At 42.3% G+C, this 14,917-nt stretch overlaps 1 protein-coding gene across 4 annotated transcripts in view; it reads right to left on the bottom strand.

The window, feature by feature from the left end:
• The window catches only part of FNIP2 (folliculin interacting protein 2), a 137,074-nt gene that overhangs the window by 35,013 nt on the left and 87,144 nt on the right, over window positions 1–14,917 (bottom strand). For all 4 annotated transcript variants that reach the window (XM_019667512.1, XM_019667514.1, XM_019667511.1 and 1 more), the window contains 2 exons: window positions 6,809–6,938; window positions 122–323 (listed from right to left, as the gene is read on the bottom strand). In XM_019667512.1, the coding sequence (XP_019523057.1) occupies window positions 122–323; window positions 6,809–6,938 (332 nt within the window). The remainder of the gene's footprint in view (window positions 1–121; window positions 324–6,808; window positions 6,939–14,917) is intronic.

Raw genomic sequence — 14,917 nt, 5'->3', positions numbered from 1 at the left:
CCCCGCCTTCCTCCAGCTGCAGATGGCTTATGCTCTCCGGGAAAGTGATCTGATGCCTAGACAGAGAGATTCGACCATCTTTAAAGCCCCACAATCACATCGCTATGTGACACTGGATTACCTTTTCGATTGCACTCTTCAGTCTGTTCATGTGCGACTCAAACAGAGGGAAATGGGAAAAAAAGAAGTCCTGGAAATCCCTCTGGGCTTCCTCTTTCTCGCACAGGGAGAAGATGATGCTTATGGCGATTTTCTTTCTCCGGACGAGGGCAGGGTTAGAACTGCAGGTTTCTTCAGCCAAGCTGAACGTCTCATCAGTTGACCTGGAGGAAAAGTGAGTTTTGAGAGCTGCATCAGTGCATCACACAGAAGATAAACTAATGGGGGGGGGGGCGCCACGACATGCAGCCAATCCAAAACACTCGGAGTCTTAGCTAAGAAGAGTTTCTCTACTTCTAGTTCTTTCTCCTCTGTAATTCTGTCATGAAAAACAAAAATATCAGCTTGTCACACAGTATTATCCTAACCTGAAAAGAAACAAATGAAAACTGAAAGTAATGTCAAATGTCCCCTTGCTAGACTCTTTGTCCCTTTCCCTTGGGCTATTTTGCAGATTGGTGGTATTTAGGAAGCGGTGTGAAACATCTGTTCTGGTTGACAGACACCAATAGATGATAATGCAGGAAGAGAAAGGAGGCTGTGTGGTATCCGCTTAACCAAGGGCATTCTGGATGCTAACTGGTAGCTGAGGCTCACTTTCCCAAGGCTATTTCCATTAGATGAAGCGATTCCTGTAAATGCTCAGATTAAGCCCTGCGGCTGACGAAGCTCTCTGGGACATCCTCCAAGCAGAAAGACCCACCTCTTCTGGTATTAGTTAAATCCTCAAAACACTTAAGATTCTTTCACGAGGCTACTTCTACGATAAGCAAATCATGACACCAAGAAATTCTGAATACATATTCAACTTGTTTTAAGAAGTTTGCCTCACAAATATGGCCCGACCATGTCTCTTATTTAACTATTCTGAAAAACCAGCATAAGTTAACCACATAGCTACCAACAGCAAGAGTGAAAATTAAAGACCTGTTTTTCTTCTACAAAGAAATCAAAGCAGAGGACATAACACTGCAAATGAAAGTGCCTAGCCTGGCACATGAGAGTTATGCAATAAGCTTTCGCTTTCTCATGAACTCCACCATTTAATCTCGTTATCTCCGCCAAACACGGGAAGCTACGACTTCCTCCATTTTCTGTACTACAAATTACAACATGACAATCACTTACAATGGCAGAACTTGAGGCAATTAGCCTCCTAGCTTGGTCTTCAATGCTTTATTTAGTGCTCTCCTCACCGTCTATCACGTGCCTATGAGTTGAAACACATCCACATTTTAAAAACCTATTGACATACATTAAAATTTAATGGTCAGGAGAGCTATTTAATTTTTGAAGGAAAGGAGACAGAGCTCTTGTTCTAACCTCAGAGACATATGTTATTGTTTCTCTCGACTTCAAGCAAGATCCCGGAGATGTAGGTGTGGTTGATACATCACTAAGAGGCTCTCACTAACAGACACGCCACTGGAAGGACGAGGTCTCCAGGTGGTGTTGTCAATGCTATGCATTAATAACCTTCAACTGTTTTCTCTGAGAGATTCCTAGATCCTAATCATCTGCTCATCAGAAAAAAATTCTTGAGGCTCTCTTAGAATTTTACTTCATTTCATATAGTGCTCCCTCCTCTTTTCCAAAGTACCTGTACTATAACTTTGTTTTCCTGCACCGGTTCATTTATTTCCATTCTGTACAGGAAATTCTGAGCTTATCTGATACCAATACTTGTCCTGCAACCCTTTCTTGTTATCTCCTCTTTCCCTTCTTTTCCGTAAGTAAAATGACCATATAGGTCCACTTATCTTTGGCCAATGCAGTCTTTAATTTGAAATCAGACTGCAATAAACACTGAGCCCTATGCAGATTTATGCATCATCTTCCTCTCTACCCTTATAAGCAACAACCAACTCCACTTTGACATAGCAGAGAGTGCCACCTACTGAATTTCTGAAAAACTTCCATGGCTATAATAGTGTAGATAGCTCTTACTTCATTATATCTCTCTACTGAATTCTAAAACAACTGAGCTCCATTCTGTTATCTTGGGTCAACCATGCAAACTGGAATAAATCGGGGCATGTGGTACTGTAATCATACTTTTAAAATTATTCCACAATGAAAGGTTTTAGAGGTTTCAAAAACGTCAGGTATAAACCCAAATACTCCATCTTATCTTTACCCTTAAGTCACCTACAGGTAAGGTACCACAGACCATTTTGCAAATGTAGAAACTGAGTCAGAATGATTAATCAACTTGCTTCAGGAACAGAAAACATCCTAGTGACAACACTGGATTAGAACTCAGGGTTTCTCTCTCATAGTCTAGGCTCATTTCTTGGCCCCTGGAAATGACCAGGGACTCGGTCCCGATGAACCATCCGTCTGCTGGTGTTCGTCATCAGATGCATCGTGCCAGCTGGAGCACAGAGGGGGAGGAGTGGAGCAAACATGTCAGCTAACAGGCTTTCAAGTCGAGAGAAGACCGTCCACCCACTTAATTTTTCTCCTTATAAAAAATCAAGTAGAATTTTGTTGACACTGATGAATAGACATTTATGAATACTTCAAGATCATAAATAACGATTATTTACTGAAATGATTATTTCAGTACATCTCAATGACCAATACTAGATATCAGGACTGCTTAGTCTAACTGCGTATGTCAGCTTTGAACTTATGTGGAATCTACGAAAACAATGAAATATATGAAATCGCCATTTCTGAGGTCAGAGAACATCCCATTGGCAACTTTATATGGTTGGTTCAATTTAATAATTCCGTTCGAAAGCTTTTCTGAGACCCTAGCCCTTGCTCCTTAGGGTTTCAATGGCCTCATTATGGGATGAAATCTCTGCAGCTTCTCTCCCACTACAGGCAGTACTTCCGTACTAGCTGCTAAGTGCCCGAGCCTGACTCCCCATCCAGGAACCAAAGGTTACTGCCTGGCACAGCAGGGGGCCTTGTGGTATGGGGGTCAGCATGGAACATAACATTGCAAATAAAATTCGGTTAAGGATGGTGAATATCTTCCCTGACTACCTTCAACTCTTAGGAAGAAAGTTTTCGACCTCTGAGAATTTTCTCTCAAAGCCAGAGAAAATCATATTTTTGGTGCCTGCTGTTCTCCTGTCTAGCAATTTTCTAACGCACACTCCTGCCAAGAGGGAGCGATCAACTGCAACATCCTTTAAATGAAGGGGCTTCACAGGCACAGGGATCAATTCAAAATGTCCTCTGCACTTCCATTCTCAGGATTAAACAGTACAGAAACCAGGGCCAGCTCACACAGAGCCCTGCTCTCAGAAGGATCCCAGGTTTGGTTTAATGCTCTGCGGTTACTACCTTGAATTCTTACTAATTTTATCTTTGAATGCATAAGTGAAGTCTGATGGGACAGTGAAGCATGTGTGTGTGAGCAGTAAAGATACCAGGCAGCAGAGTGCACAGTGGGGCAGGCTCGAGGGCACACAGCCCAGACACTGAACAGCTGGCCTGGCAGTCAGGTACACACCCACATCAGGGTTGTCACAAGGCCCAGGGCAGCAAGGCTGGGACCTGGGCCCAGACTGGTGGCTATGACAGTGGCAGCAGCAGAAGCAGCAACGGTCATGGCCTGGGAGAGAGGAAGGGCTTAGGCAGGGCCGTGACCCATGGTGGGAGGACAGCTTGTCCATCCATCATCAGAGTCCATCCCTGTGGAATCTGCACAAATATTTAACTCTCTGACCTGAACCCCAGGACGGTAAGTAATCACAAAGTGAGAGCCTACAGTGGACACTGCAATAAAGCAAATAAGGGAGTTACTGAAATTCTTCAAAGACTTTATAATCTCTGGTTTAGAAAACTGCAGCAACATCGTAAATCAACTCATGAAGACATTTCCAGTTTCTTGTAAGAGCTCCATAAGTTACAAGAAATGTCAGGAAACATTAAAATAACTTTGTATAAATTTACATCTAAAATTAAATTCAGACTTACACAAAATGGATTTATGTGAAGAATTAAATCTTTCTAGAAAAACTGTTCTACAAGAATCATCTAGATACACGAAGATTTACATTTTTAAAGTTTATTAGAAATGTACCTCAATGTTGTCTTAACCTACAAAGCCTCAGTAATGGTTGCATCAGCAGAAAGCTCTTTCTCAAAATAAAAAAATTATCAAAAATATTTGCTATAAATGCCCACCAGCAACTAAGATTGAACGTGGTACCTTGAGCTGAGCGGCCACGAGCTGCCAATGGGCAGCCAGATGGCAACTGGACTTGGAGCTGAGCTTGCTTCGCCCTCCACAAGTAAGATTGAAGGACAACAACTTGGCTGTTCCCCTTCCCCAATTCCCCAATAAAAATCTTAAAAAAAAAAAATATTTGCCATCTTGCAATTTTTAGGAGCTAGTAATGCCGCTTTCAGTTATATCGATTGATGTATAAATTTTGATGAATCTGCAGAAAACCCAGAAAAATCTTATGATGAATCAAGGTATCACATTATTATTATATTACATAAAATTATGACACCAAAGTATTACTTTTTGCAATTTATAAATTTGTTATTGTTCACGTGTCACTATTATTCCTATCACATTTTGTAAGTAAAACTTTTTGTTGTTGTTGTTGTTTTTTTAAGATTTTTATTGGGGAATTGGGGGTAGGGGAACAGACAAGTTGCTCTCCTTTTGTTCTTCAGTCTAGTTGTGGAGGATGTTGCTTCACTGGCCCAAGTTGGCACCATCATTGCGCTCTTCCCGGGCGAGGCAGATCAGTCGCCGGCTTCTGGCCGCTCACGGCGGCTGCTGGCCACTCACACTGGCTGCTGGCTATACACGGTAGCCCATGGCAACCCACTGTAGCAGGGGCTGCAGCCTACGCTGTCGCCAGCGACTCACGGCAGTCCAGCTCCAGGTTGAGCTGTTGTTCAGCATCTTAGCTGTGGAGGGCAGTGTCACTGGCCCTCATATGTGGGATCCGAACCAGGGCCCTCTGGTGTCCCAAGCCAGCTCTTAACCAACGTGCCACTCGAGTATTTTTAAAGGAAAAACTTTACATTTTATACTTAGTACCCTTTAATAGCACTTTTTCCTGCTTTTTGAACAAGGGGCCCTGCATTTTTATTTTTGAGCATAAGATACTTATTTTAGGTGTATGTTCACTAGCAATTCATTAGTTCCCAATGCCAGTTCTCAATTCAGATTAGAGTTTTTGAAGGATTTCGAAGGACTGGGTTGAGGAATGATATTCAACTTTGGATTCAAACCTGAAGGGATGGAAAAGCAGTTTTAGTAAAGGGAAGATACCTAATGGGGAAGGCTTGTAAGGCCCATCTATTTCTTCCAATCACTGAAGACCCTGTAATGACAGTGAGGATGACAGAACACCTTCTCCTGATAGCTGCAATAGGATAATAACAGTACAGAAATCATATTGGCCTATATTTTTTATGTACTGTATCCCATCCTGGTCTGACTTGACTTGCTGTTATCTCATTTAACTCTCTCAACAATGCTGTGAAGCTGGTACAATTATACTGCAGATGAGGAAGTGACACTTAGAATCCAGGTTAACTTTTCTTACATTCACCTAGTGAGTGGCACAGCTAGGACTTGTTGCCACACCAAATCCCAAGCTCTTAACCATTCCGCTTCAGGTCCACCAACCAAAAGACGGTTCCTCAGTGACGCAGCTATCGTTTTTCTTTTGTTTGCTCCCAGGGCTGTGAGAGCATGGGAGAAGGCAGGCCAGCAGCCTGATGTGCTACACACACACCTTGATCTCTTGCTCCTCAGCGCGTCCTTTCAGTACCATCTCTTCCGTGAACAGCTCCCCGATTCCCCCTAGGACCACCAGAAAGAGTGCTCTCCCTTCTCTGGGTCCCAAGGCACTTGGTGCTTCTCTACAGCACTGATCATTGAACATTTTATACCACTACTTATGGTATATACCTGGAAACTACTTAATTGTAGGCAGGTAGCTGAATCATCTTTATACCTTCACAGATCCCTACACATGGTGATTACTAGTCAATTTACTAAATCAACCAATTTACATGTGAATTTTTATAGGTATAACCTATCTTAATTCTCTTAAAGCTTTTTGTATTGTAGAAACAAATGGTTGAAAGCTACTGATGTTAACATCATCATGACGCCAAAATGTACATTTTACACACAACTGAACTTTAGATCTAAAAACCAATTGAAAAAAAAACCAATAGAAAATACCTCGCTGCCATCTCATTTATAATCTGACTCATGACTGTTTTGTTTAAGAATTTAAGTTTTACAAAGAGAGTATGTCACAATCCTTGAGTTCCTATATTTACACAACCACACTGGTGTCACTGTAAGCCAAGGAAGAGCTTTACTCCACCCTTCTAACTCATGAGAGCCACATCTGGAAGGTGCCGGTTAAGAGAGAGCTTACCACTCACTTTAAAGTATCACCAAATCTACCTCACTCATGGCACAACTATCTGAATGTTTCCCAGTGTCTTCCAAACCAGGTTTGGTTTTTTTTAGTTTTTATTTAACCTTTCCAGGAAACTTCTAACCTGTGAACTCTCAGGCTGAACTGAAGCTGATCAAAATGCTTCAGCTCCCTTTCCCCCTGACAACAGCTGAGCACAGTCCTGCCCGTCTCGGGGTGCTGCCGACACCAGTGCCCTTCTCAGCGAGAGGAAATGTGCAGCTCACCTCCTGGGAATGATGCCGTTCTCCAAACTGGTGGTCTGACTTCGCAGCCAGCGGCGCTGGTAGCTGCTGGAAGAAGATGTAGAGGAGCTTGGAGATGGGAAAGGAGTGATCAAAAGGCTGCTCAGTGAGGCTGTGGGGAAGAAGATTTAAAAGTTGAAAGTTGAGGTAAATGAATCCTCAAGCCAAGGAGCCTGAATTTTCAGGTCCTACAAGTCCCATCCAGCAGGGGGAGACTGTAACTGCTCTCTTACTAGGACTTCTGTATAGCAAAGAAAACATTCTTGAAATAGGAAAACAAATGAAAAGAAACAGGGACTACAGACATAGCAAGTGTATCAATTATCAGGCCCCGTATTATAATGCAAAATAATTGTTATTCACTCAAGAGTGTGCAGATATCTGGCACAATGGCCCACATAATACAACGGTGTATTGCTACCTGGTAACAATGCCAAACTTACACACGTTGCCTCCTCTTGACTACTTTGTCGCTCTATATTTTGAGGTGAAACTTAGGCAAATAAGTAGTTGATCCACATAATATCCTCTCTCCTGCTGCCCATCTCCAATACACAGTATTTATCCCTTCTTCCTCCCAGCCCCCCTGCCACTCCCTTAGCTATGAAAGAGCAACCTCTAGTCTTAAATTAATGTTTTCTGCTTGGATTACTTATTTGCTTCCAAGCCTCTCTGCTTCCTCCTGCTACATGCTATTAGATGCCTGCACTTGGGCGTGTGTAAGTGTGAGCTGACATGCCAGCCCGAGCTTCTCTAACAGGCAGGGAGGGACTGGTCCTTCTCAGGTGGGCACAGGGTTTCTTTCAAATCACAGCTGCTTGGTGGATGTCTACTGGTTTGAAAGAATGGAAGGAGGAGACAAGACTTTTTCTCCTTTTACTTCCTTAGGGCTAAGGAATTAGACATTGCAATGTCATTCAGTCCAGTGGAAAAGAACACGAGTGTTACAGATGACTGGTCAACATTGTCACAAGCAAATCACAGGGCAAAGGAAACTGGCTTCAGTAACACAGTGTACTATGCTCAGGGATGTCACTTGATAAGCAAGTTTCTCCAACTGAAGTGTTACATTTTTATTACACTTTCATGGCTGATGTAAATAACCTGACTCTCTGACCTGAGTTCTTAAATACTACAAGAGTTACTCGGCTATTAGCCAATGATCGATAAACAAATGCTGAGTGTCTACGATGTACCAGGTGTTGTGCGAGGCAGCTGGGGTACAGTGAGTGGCAGACAAGACAGACACACACAGACACACACACACACACACACACACACACACACACGTGTGCCCTCACGGAGCTTCACGTCTACTAGAATATCAATGAACTTCCCAGGTTACAAAACTCAGATGTATAACGACTCAAGCTTCTTCCCACAACACAGGTCTATGAGATGCTTTTCTAAGGTCAATATTCACAGAAAATGTGTTTGGTAGATCCTAATTATCTTTGTATGCCTTCTGCCCAGGACACTGCCCTGAACACAACGGGTGGAACGCACGGCACTTCTTCCCTGAACTGTCACCCAGACGTGCTGGCCTCAGCAGGCAGCCTCTGCTCTGACCTGGTTTCAACCTTGGGGCTTGACTTAAACCTCCAATATCAAGTCCACATTTCAAGGATCAGTGAATGGGTAATTTTACTGAGAATTTTGAAAGGAGCTTTTCCTCAACATTACTTAATGAAAAATCCCTATTAAACATTTCTGCCTCACCCCCAAGTTCTCAAAGTCCCCCAGAAGATCCCTGTTCCCTATTCCCACATCTTCAGGGTCCCCTGTCTCTCTCCCTGTCTTCAGCTGAGCAACTCAACTTCTTTTTGGCACGTGGAGGACACAGTTGAGGGGGTGTATTTGTATTATAAACATTTTTTTCTCCTCATCACAGAAGCAAGATGGAGGTGATCCTGAGGTCCAATTTATTCTGGAAATGATATTGCTGTACAATTCAGTTTAGTAAACCGAGTAAGAGCCCAAGCTCCCTGTGCAAATCCAGCTCTGCCACTCGCCACCTGTGACATGCGTAGTTTACTCAAACTGTCAGCTTTCTCATCTGTAAAATGGGGACAATAAATAGCACGCCTCAGTATTTTTCATGAGAGCTGCGATCTGCTAGTGGGTTATGAATTGGTTAGTGGATAGGAACCAACATTAAAAAAAGAGAAGAAAACAAAAATGAGTACAGTGCAGTGTTAATATTGAGGAAACTTTTATCAGAGAGGTCCATTACTGGATCTTGACATCAAATGCATTAGCATGTGTTGCAGACAAAAGAAAGTTTGAAAAAAACTGATCTATTTCCTAAGGTTCCTGTGAAGATTAAACAAATCAATACATGTAAAACGCTTAGCCCAGTGCTCCATACAATAAATCTAAGTTTTCACTCTCTGTAATAATTCTTGGAAAATGTGTGCTAAGTAAGACATTTCGGAGTACTAAAAGGTTATTAATTCTGATTAGTTAAGTATGAAAAGAACCTAGGGCTTGTAAGAGAGACATGAAAAGGCAAAAAATTAAAATAATAAAAAAGAGAATATTCTTTTCCTTATTATAAAATGCTGAATAATAATTTTTATAGCATACAAATGAAATATTAAGTTAAGGTGCTGGCTTAGTGCTACCCAGCATTTCCTCATCAAAAATATTTTAATATTATTTAATCAGATTTTTATGGAAAAGTACTGTGGTATATATCATAAGTCAGGTACTCTAGAAAACAATACAGTTATAACTCTCCAATGCAAGACCAGGCCTGATTTCATACCCCAACCTGTTGCCATTTTCGGGAGGAAAGGCTAGATTCAGGTATCAGTTCAATCCACATTTAGTGCATCAGACTGGGGGCTCGGCTCGTGGTGGGAAAGGCTGTGGGTGCAGCGTGGTGCAATGCTCGCGCTCTGTGCACCCCACTCACCGTGACGGAAAGCAGAGCTGCGTGGGCGCTGCCCAGCTGATTGACACGCCCTTTGCTACGGGGCCTGCTGTCTACAGGCTACTGAAGAGTTTCTGCCTGAGACTGAAGCGGGATGCACTGCGGCCCCAGTTGCGCCCCCAATTAGCTCTGGTGCCTCAGTTATAAAATGTAAGACTTTTAGGTAAATTATTCATAGGCTCAGTTTCGGCTTAAAAGTGTTATGACTAATGCTCCTTAATATTTTTAGTATCAGTTTTCTTCTTAGAATCCTTCTATAATTTGAAAAAAATGTGAATACATATATGGCGTGCAAAGACTTTGGCAGTTTTATGCACTAATAAGAAAACTAAAATTAGCCAAAATCCCATCACTAGGAGATTACTGTTAACAGTTTGTACCGGGTTAACTCCCAATTTAAACTGTGCATTTTCATCTCCACCCTCCTGTCTGAGGAGGACTCTTCAATTAGCATCCATTTATTCCTGCAGAATATACCATTCTGGTGGGTGATGCTGATAATGGGTGAGGTTGTGCATGTGACGGGGGCTATACGGGAAATTTCCGTATCTTCCACTCAGTTTTGCTGTGAACCTAAAACTGCTCTAAAAAATAAAGTCTATTTTTAAAAAATCAATGTTTTTTTGAAATCATGGTGTCAAGTCTAGAAAGGAAAAAGTTAAAGCGAAAAAGTCAACCACTCTGTGAAACTGAAGAATATAAATATCCATTCCAGGAGAATACCCAAGTTCTATATTGAAATATGAGAAGGCTAAAGAAATGGAGAAGCTGAGTGCTGCCCGAGCTACAGTACAGGTTGCCAAGCTCACATATGTACAAGACAAGGCAAAGCCCAAGGTCAGGCCAGTAAAGACGCCAGACAGGTTAACATTTGGGCAGCTGATTCCTTTCACAGGCAGGAAAAAGAAGAATAAGCCTCAGGTGCCAGCTCCCAGTCGTCCTTGTCCCACACACCAAAACGGGCAGCACTGACACCACAGGGGTCAGACGCCTGCAACACAAGTTGGGGGAGCCCCTGTGGCTGGGGAGCCAGTTCTAGACTCCAGCTAAGCAGTTTCATATCCTGCAGCTCTAGTCTAAGGGGGGCAGGGTGGAAAGCTTCACAGGTCATCAGAGCCCAGGAGGTGATGAGAAACTGCCTCATGACGACTTCCCAGGACAGACAGAGAAGTGAGCAGGAGACGACCTCCCGGTAGCTCCGCAGAGGCCTCGCATTCTCTCGTGTTCCCTGAGGAGCACAGGTTGTACCACCGAGACTGATAAGCGGTAGTTCAAGCATTTGCCGAATGGATACATGCAAGGTCAACAGAGTGCCACAGCCTTTTAAACAAAACAGTCCACTCCTTGACTCCTGCACCACTCTACAAAGCACTGTATCAGGTAAGTCAATGAAGGGTTCAAGTACAAATGGGATGCCATTTTGGATTGTTCAATGGTGACCCATGTGGTAATAGGGTCTGACTCCGTTTTTTGATGTTTGACTGTCGATAGCTTTTAAGCGTCACCCACCACCCTTCGTGTTCTGCCCCATATCTGGACAAGCTGAGAGAAAGCCTTGGTGCTCCCTCCTTGTGGCCAGCGGCAAGTTCACACCACGGGCGGGACCCCTCACCTTGGCCCTACATAAAAAACCAAATCAGTCTTTCCCTTTCTCTCAGGTCATCTTCTGGCAGCTCAGGAAGCCTACACTGCTCTCAACAGAAAGTTTCATTATGCCTTCATATCTTTTCGGTGTACGTGGAATGTCATCAGTCTTGACATCCAAAGCAGGTCTTGACTGTGGGGTCCATCCCGTATCTGCATAGTGGCCATAACACATGTCCTATTTAACATCTATGATGATGTGTATTCTTGCCCTGATGGGTGCTTTTAAAACACTCAAGTGAAAATGTCTGAAAGTACATATTGGAAGTTGACCTCATAACGATCTTCTACTTATTTTACTGTTTAAGAACAGAGGAAATGCAGTTTTACAGAGAATGAAGAAGTCATTGTTCTTGTTAATGATTTGGATATTTTAAGAAAGAGAATCGAAACCTGAATTAGGGTGACAGATTCACAAGGCTCAGTGACTCTGCTCTCAGTCCTGACCCTCTGAACCTTACTCCACTTGTGCACCCAAGATTTCCAATGTTTAGCTTCTGTTCCAATCCATCTATTTAGGGCCAGGTTCCTATTTCTAAATTACAGTTTACTACTTATAGCTGGAGAACTTACAGATACTGCTACTAAAAAATCATCTCAACATCTGTCTCCCCAGACTGGCCTGCTGCGTTCCCTATACTGGTGAACGCCTTCATCCTCCACTTGTTTTCTCAAGTTAGACACGGGAGAATCGCCCTTGGTTCCTCCCTCTCCCCATCTCGCATGTCCCATCAGTCACAGATACCTGCTAGCACAGCCTCCTAGTAGCTGAATTCATCCCTCTTCTTTCCCAAGACTTTACTTGAAATTTCCTAATTGCAACCACTGAAAGACCCTCTTAAAAATAATTTACCTTTTTGGTTTATATATGCACAGAGGACGTGCTCAAAATATTCCAAAGAGGATATCATGAGAAGGCATTTTCCCTCCATGCCTGTCCCAGCTTGTACCCCTTCCGCAGCCAGCATATGAGTATACTTATCTATCTTTATATGTAGAGGGAGAGCTCGACTATACCTTTCTTTGAGACATAAATGATAGTTCCCTGTAACACGCTGTTGATACACCTTTGTTTTTTCACTTAAAATATGTATCTCATCTTTGAGACCTGCCAACTGCCTCAATCCTTTCACTGCCACATGACATTCCTTTCCCAGGAAGTACGCAATTTAACCAGTCCGTAGTGATGCACATTGGGTCACTTGCAATCTTTTGTTAAGCAACAATACATCATCTTGTCTCCTACTTCTACCTCTCATCTTCCGCAATGACACTAGAAAAATGGTTCTCAAATTTGTTATGAGTAAAACTGTATGAATATTAAATTCTGATTAAAATGTATATATATTTCTCACTTGAGTTCCTTAATACATTCCCAAAATCCAGGGAGTAAGGCAAAGACGTTTGAGTAAACTGCTAATAGTACAACGTAAATAACATTTTGAGCTGATTTAGTTTGTTTCTTTACTGAAAAAGTTTCATTAAAAAAGTCGTCTTTCTAACTAGTTAAGTTGATTTATCGCTTTTTTTGTTTATTTGTTTAATTTTGTTGGGGAACAGCCATGGTCAATGGTTACACATTGCTTTCATGCTATAATGGCATAGCTGACTCTTTTAGGGAGGGCACAGCTCACAGTAGCCCATGCGGGGATGGAACCAGCAACCTTGCTGTTATCAGCATCATGCTCTAACCAACTGAGCTAACCGGTCACCCCCGTTCTATTTCTTATTCTGTGTATGTGTATATATGTTAAAAACTATGCACAGAGGCATTAGAGTACATATGAAGAGGAGTAAGACCAAATCACAATTAAGATTTTCTTTCCTCTGTTATTACAAAAAGCTACTGAATAACTCAGGAAAAAAGCTGGATATTTTCCTAAGACACTATTCCAAAAAGAGGAAGAGGAAAAAACAATGGACTATTTTTCAAAATTTTAAGCTAAGTCAGATAATCATTTTATGTTTGTTTTATACACACACACACACACACACACACATATGGGTGAGAAGCCTCAAAAGTTTGGGGAAATTATATTAAAATAAAATTAATGGGAAAAATCTACTGCCCACCTCCCCTAGCTCCTTCACCCTTGGTAAAGTAGAAAGTATCACCATTAATCTACTTTAGCAATGAATATATGTGTCTGGGTTTTTTTGGAGGAGAATTTATGAAACATCGCATGGATCTAAAATACAGAGCTAATGAATTTATGTCCCTTAGCTGCCCAACTAACAAGATAAAATCCAATTCCTTAGCACGGCACTGGCGCCATTTAAAATCAGTCTTCCTAACCAGCCTTACCTTCTGACATCCCCTCACACTGCCAACCCGATTAATGTTCCAGTCCTGCCATTGTTTCAACATTCTACCAGTGCACTCAAGGAGCTACACCCTTGCACACACCGTTTTCAGAAATGCTCTTTTCCTAAACTCCGATGCAGTTCTTTCCTACCTACAAGGTGTCACTCAACTATCACCTCTTCTACGAGGCCATCACTCTGGCTTCCCAGGCAAAGGTCCTTACTCTTCTTCTTTGTTCCCACAGTAGTTTATGGGGTAGCACTTATCAAACTGATCTTAACTCTCAGTTTACATGAAACTCTTCCTGGGGGCACATGCTATACTTTACTCTTCTTGAAAAACACACCAAATTCTGGTAGAGCCTAACAATACAGGGGGCTAGAAAATCGTTCTTCGATGAATAAATGTGGCTTGATGGCTGGCTAGTCAGGAAGCAGTGCCACCTTTCTAACTCCTCCCCTCAATTTCAACTATATCAAATTGGTCTTCCTGTGGAAACCACCAAAATAACTTAGTTCTCTAACAATGCTTCAACCCCTTTAAGAATTCAAAACCACGTGGCTCTTTTTAGTCCCAGAGAATGCTACGCACAGAACAAGTTGGCTGCTGAACGTGAAATAAGCTCCTCCATCCATTCCTTCCTTTGAAGGCTGCCTGCAGGAGGGAATGCTTAGAAAGGGACTGATGGCAGAGGACAAAGGACATCAGGTTTCCTTTTGCTGGAGAATTGCAAAATCTCCTTTAATTTTTTTTATCTTGGAACAGGTTTCTCTCTATAAACAAGATTTCAAAAACAAGCAAGCACACAAAAAGCATTTCTACAGTTACTTCTTTACTGGACTAATGAAAAAAACAAAAAGAACCTTAAATTATTCTTCAGCCCTAACTTGTGATAATCAGAATTTCTTGGAGCACTCATGAAGCCAGTTGCAAGATGAACTGGTGTGATTTTAGATATCCTACTGGCCTGGTATATATAACTACAAAAATCCCATCTTTTTTTTTTTTTTTAAGATTTTTATTGGGGAATTGGGGAAGGGGAACAGACAAGTTGCTGTTCTTTCGTTCCTCAGTCTAGCTGTGGAGGACATTGCTTCACTGGCCCAAGTTGGCACCATCATTGCACTCTTCCCAGGCGAGGCACATCAGTCGCTGGCTTCTGGATGGCCGCTCACGGCAGCTGCTGGCTCACACGGTAGCCCATGGC

The sequence above is a fragment of the Hipposideros armiger genome, unplaced genomic scaffold (assembly GCF_001890085.2).
Source record: "Hipposideros armiger isolate ML-2016 unplaced genomic scaffold, ASM189008v1 scaffold_498, whole genome shotgun sequence".
In the NCBI taxonomy this organism is placed as follows: domain Eukaryota; kingdom Metazoa; phylum Chordata; class Mammalia; order Chiroptera; family Hipposideridae; genus Hipposideros; species Hipposideros armiger.
This window is presented reverse-complemented; position numbering and strand designations above follow the sequence as displayed.